At 41.6% G+C, this 5,346-nt stretch overlaps 1 protein-coding gene and 1 long non-coding RNA gene across 2 annotated transcripts in view; one reads left to right on the plus strand and one right to left on the minus strand.

Moving 5' to 3' along the window:
* Positions 1–5,346, minus strand: part of LOC106812579 — a 17,748-nt gene that overhangs the window by 10,612 nt on the left and 1,790 nt on the right. The gene's annotated exons all lie outside the window — the stretch shown is intronic.
* Positions 854–2,770, plus strand: LOC106812578. The gene is made up of 3 exons (XM_014816480.1): positions 854–995; positions 1,770–1,925; positions 2,182–2,770. Exons 1-3 carry the CDS (start codon positions 932–934, stop codon positions 2,511–2,513), a joined length of 552 nt encoding a protein of 183 aa, XP_014671966.1. The 5' UTR covers positions 854–931; the 3' UTR covers positions 2,514–2,770.

Here is a 5,346-nt window from a genome sequence, read left to right on the forward strand (position 1 = left end):
CCTCAATTATGTTCCACAAAAATTTTGAACTTTTATGATAAAACCTGCTATTTTGGACTATTCTCATTATCCAGAAACGAGTGAAAGGACTACAAAATTTCGCACTGTAAGCAATACTGCTACCAAATAGTCGTGCATCAGGATTTTCTTTAGTTATATTACTGAAAAAAAACTATAACAACTGCTAAAATTTCAAGTCGCACGTTTGAATTAAAAATTTTGGAAATAAAAGACAACTTATAAATCGGCAGCTAATAACAATCCCTGACCATTTTTTACAGGAATATGTTACCATTAAAACGATGTAAATTAATTATTCTGATTGTAATCACACGAGAAACTTATCCATTTATACAGTGACTACTAAGTTCAGAATTGGAACGTGGAGGAGAGAATTTATGCATTTTTTCTCGAGTCAGCCCGGGCCGCTACCACCCATTGTAGCGGGCGGGCAAGCAAAACGCTCTGACAGTTCACATGTACCGTTATATGGAGAAATGGGCATGTACACAGGTGGTGGCACATAGTGTTAGCCATCGTACATAGTGTACACAGTACATGTATGAGCATGTAACCATCGAATAAAGTTGAAAATGAAAAATTGGTAAAAATTTTCCTAAAACCTTGAGAGTATCCCCCCGTTATCACATCATGCGACTCGTATGTATACAAGCGCTCCCATTTCGTGGTATTTTGCTGCGTCAGACTAAAATCTTACCATAGAGCAAAGCCAATCAGTACTCTGAAGTTGATAACGTACACAGTACACAGAGTTCTGATAACAGCATTCACTTACCTATATATATAGTTATTACATTTCGATTTTTCTCAGTAGAGTGCACGTCACATCGTTACCATCTTGTATAAAATATAACGAATTGTTAGCTTGAAAGAATAAAAGTTTGAAGCTGGGTTGGACACACTATACGACATGGATATGAAGATGAGAATGTACCTCGTGGCCTGTTTGCTGCTGGTACTGATGGCAAACACTGGTAAGTTCAATTTGTTTTTAACTTCGATCTCACGTTGTTTGTTGTACGGTGAAAGTAATGCATATATTAGTGCAAAAAGACAGATCTTGAGCAGGACAGATTTGAAGTAGGATGACGCACACAGGCACTTGGAGCGTTTCAATAACATATAATGCTAAATAGTAAATAAATACGAAATCTATTTACTACCAAAGTCTTAATGTTTCTATACTCTCTTTCACCTATTATTGCCGACAATTTCCTGTAAATGCCGTCCAAATGCTCATCTACCACAAACACTGGCTGCCGCTGCACACTGACACATAACTATATATATATTTTAAGTGTCAGTGTGCAGCACTGCAGCGGCAGCAATGGCGCTTGGCGGCAGCCAGTGTTTGTTGTAGATGAGCGTTTGGACGGTATTTACAGGAAATTGTCGGCAATAATAGGTGAAAGAGAGTAGAGAAACATTAAGACTGGTAGTAAATAGATTTCGGATTTATTTACTATTTAGCATTATATTTCATTGAAATGCTCCAAGTGCCTGTGATGACGCACTATAGGCTGTATCGTGGAATGTACTATGATATGCGCACACGTGTTTATATTGGAAACACTTACAAAACTACTGCCTATTTAAACACTACTGAAGTAAATTGGATGTCATTCTCATTTAAACTTCTACACGCACATAATGTTACTTTGATAATTAAATTATTTTCGGCGCCGCCGCGCAGCAGTTAAATGACGTATTTGCCGTATTTTATGTTTGTCTGTCATGGTGTATTGCAGCATCATCACTGCGTTGTTACACGTGTTCTCAAAGTATACCAGGGGCATGGAACACGAGCATATGCCAGAATGATCCTGCAGAGGTTGTGACCGGAGCACCCATTACAGACTGTCCTAAAAGTACTTTCTGCTACACACTTCTTCAGATGCAGGAAGGTGAGGGAATCAAATGAGTAGAGTAGACGATCCGTCAAACGGACAAAATGACTGAATGAAGGATGATCGCACTAGAGGATGAGCGCAGAGTCGAGAAATGGACGGAGTGACTGACTGACAGACAGGCAAACAGACATACAGATTGCTTAATATTTTTACTATAAACACAATACACGTATTGCCTGTTATAATAATCTGTTTTATTGTGATACTATTTGCTTACGCGTTTAATGTCGCCTGACGGACGTTGTTTCAGAGCAGGTTTGGTCCTTTCTAAGAGGTTGCGGAGTAGAAAATATGATCTACAAATGGGAAGAGTGCCTCGAATCCAGTGGTGGTATTAGATGCGACTGCGCCACACGGTGCGAAACTGACCTGTGCAATGATGATGCTGGTGTTCCTGCTGGATACACATCGCCGTGCCTTACGGAGAACGCCGGAACAACCGTCGGAACCGCTAGTACGACATCTAGTGCCTCTTCATGCAGCGTATTGCTTCGCCGTATGCGCCCCCTTATTATAACATCAACATCAATATACGTTATATTACGCGTGATTATAAATGGCGGAATGTTTTTTCTTGAATAAAAATGTGTTTGTGTGTAGGTATGCGCACGCGTGCGCGTGTGTGTGCGTGAGTGCGTCCGTGCGCGCATGCGTGTGTGATTGTTGACAGGCCGATAAATTAGTAATGAAATGTAAAGGCTAACTCTGGTCGCCCTTACGACCTAGTATGTAATAAAGATGTTCACGTGCGCAATGTAAGAAATTTTTGCCGCTGCTTTCTCGTGCAAGGTTGAGACTACGATACCGACGTTCGTTTTGCTGTGCCAGTTAAAACCAGGGGCCCGTTATCAGAAACAAAATTAGAAACAAAATCAGAAACAAAATTATATTAACAATATTAACAATTTCTCTTAGACCGTCGACATCACTTTGTTTCGTATTGTTATGAGGAAATCTGCTACGATTTTTCATTCTCGTAACTTCGCAGCGTTTCTGTCAACGGTCTTAGAGAAAAAGTTAATGTTAAGACTAATGTTAAGACCAATATTGTTTCTGACAACGGGCCCCAAGACCTTTGCCAGGCAGTTACTAGTATGACACGTTGTTTGCGCCGAGTTGACGTAGTACTAGTGGTTATCCAACATGGGCAAACACTTTCCCAGTGAGTCCGCCACGACGTACGGCGAATCGAACATGTATGCGTTCGAAACGCATTCCAAAGGTTCTTGGCATTTCGACAGTTTTTGGCATTTCGCAGGTCCATATTTGAGAGTACGTGCTCCGGCGGGTACGCCGATATAATCAAGCATCGTTTACCAAGCACACATTCACTGCCACCTCCACCCCCCCTTCCCCACTCACTCACTGTACGTTCACGTAGTATACGTGCAGGTAGGCGCGTAATGTGCCAGATATCACAGGGATTGCCGCAGGGACATGCCGGATAGTTCGTTATTATGCCGAGGAGCTTGCTGCCTTACTCGCATCAATAACGTGCTTGTCACCTGAGGTGGGGGGCCGGGGGAGGGGGGGGGGGGGAGGGAGAGAGCGTAAACATGACATGCCGGTTGGACAGGTGCTGGTCGAATGTAAACCTAGCATCAGGAGTTAATGAAACAAATTCACAAATTTTGTCTCATTAACTCCTGCTAGCATCTAACTAACTCCCCGCGATGTTATTTACTCGCTGTACTGTTATAAGGTACTGTATTAGGACGCCTGTAATGTAGATATTTACATTCGAGTCGATGTACTAGCGTATTGATTTTAATCAGGGGGAATCTCAATGTGGAAATTCGTTTAAAATTGCAGGAGAAAAGTGGTATTATCAAGAGCTAATAATACCTAGGTATAATTATACCTATATATATATATATATAGTATAGTATATTTAACCTATATAGTATAATTAATTTATACCATTATTATATATAGAAGATTTTTGTTCAGTTTAGCGAAAGGAAAGTGGAACTAAAAGTGAGTGGAAAAGCAGAGATGAAAACAAGCGTAGGAGAAGTAAGTGTGCAGGAGCATGAGGAGAGCACATGTAGAGGAGGGAGAGTGGTGTAGAGGAGGGGAGACGCATCTAAGCGGCAAATACTGCGCGCATACAACGAGTACGCGCGCACACAAGTACTCGTACTAACAGAAACAATGTAATAAATGTATAATAAATGAATAATATATATATATATATTATTGTATTGTAATTACTGCGTCCACGTAAACACATGCCAGGCCTCCTAGCACCAACCTTGGGCCCGTTAACCAAGTTGGGCAGCAAGCGCAATTGTTTTGTTTCTATACAGAAATGCGGAAAGGGTTGTTGTGTTGTGGTAATTAATCAGAGTTGTTGTTTTGTTACTCTATTGTTCGATTGCACCGTGCTAAGTTGACTGGTGTTTTGCACGCAGTAACAGTATCAACTATAGCTGTGTAACCTTGTATGCATATAAAGCAAAAATGAGTTTTTTAAGCTCGTACCATCTTTTCATTTTGCCTTATTTGCCTTATTTTTTCTCTCTGTATGCTTATGTTTATATCTTCCCATCACTACTTTCTCCCGCAACCCTGGTTTCCCGTTCTTTCCTTGTCTTCCTTCGTCGTGTTGCCTCTTCTCTGCTCCTATACCCTTTCTTGTTTTTCTCATCCTTACTTCCTTATATTCTTCTCTTTCCTCATCTTTTGTCTCCATCCACACTTATCCGTATCTCATTCACTTGTCTCTCCTTTTACTACACCTCTCTTCGTGTCTTACTCTCTTGGGTTCTGATTGTTGATTGTCATCATTTCTTCTTATTCATGCTCTCGCGCTCTCTCTCTCTCTCTCTCTCACTCTCTCTCTCTCTTTCTCTCTCGTGCTCTCTCGATCTCCATTCCTCTCTCCATCGAGTCGTCCATCTTGCTTCTCTCGGTAACATGGCGTTACTGAGTCAAAGAGTCAGATACGAATCGAATTTTTCTACCTCTGCCACAATTTCTTATTCACGAGTTCAGGTCGTGTGGCACTAAAAAATGTAAAGCATCGCTTACATGATAGCGAGTATCGCCACCCTGTCATTTCACGCTTGACAGCATCATGTCTGAAACCGATGCGATCCCCTGCGACCGCCGGCTCGTCACTGCACCCCACACAAACTGCTGCACATATGTTATCAAGATCATGCTTACTCATTTTACGACTCTCTTCTTCTTCTCATTCTTCCCTACTCTCGTTATCTACGATCTCCCGCCCTATTACAATAGCTCTCTCTCCTCGGTTCGCTCCGCTCGCGTCTCTCATCTTCTCATCGAGGATCGTCTGCGTCTCAGGATCGCATCCGTCTCTCCTCCTCTTTCTTCTTCTCTTTCTATTCTTTCTCTTCATTCCCGAAGGGGGCCGGGTCTTTTCTTTCTCTCTCCTAGCTTATTCACA

The sequence above is a fragment of the Priapulus caudatus genome, unplaced genomic scaffold (assembly GCF_000485595.1).
Source record: "Priapulus caudatus unplaced genomic scaffold, Priapulus_caudatus-5.0.1 Scaffold663, whole genome shotgun sequence".
Classification (NCBI taxonomy): Eukaryota; Metazoa; Priapulida; class Priapulimorpha; order Priapulimorphida; family Priapulidae; genus Priapulus; species Priapulus caudatus.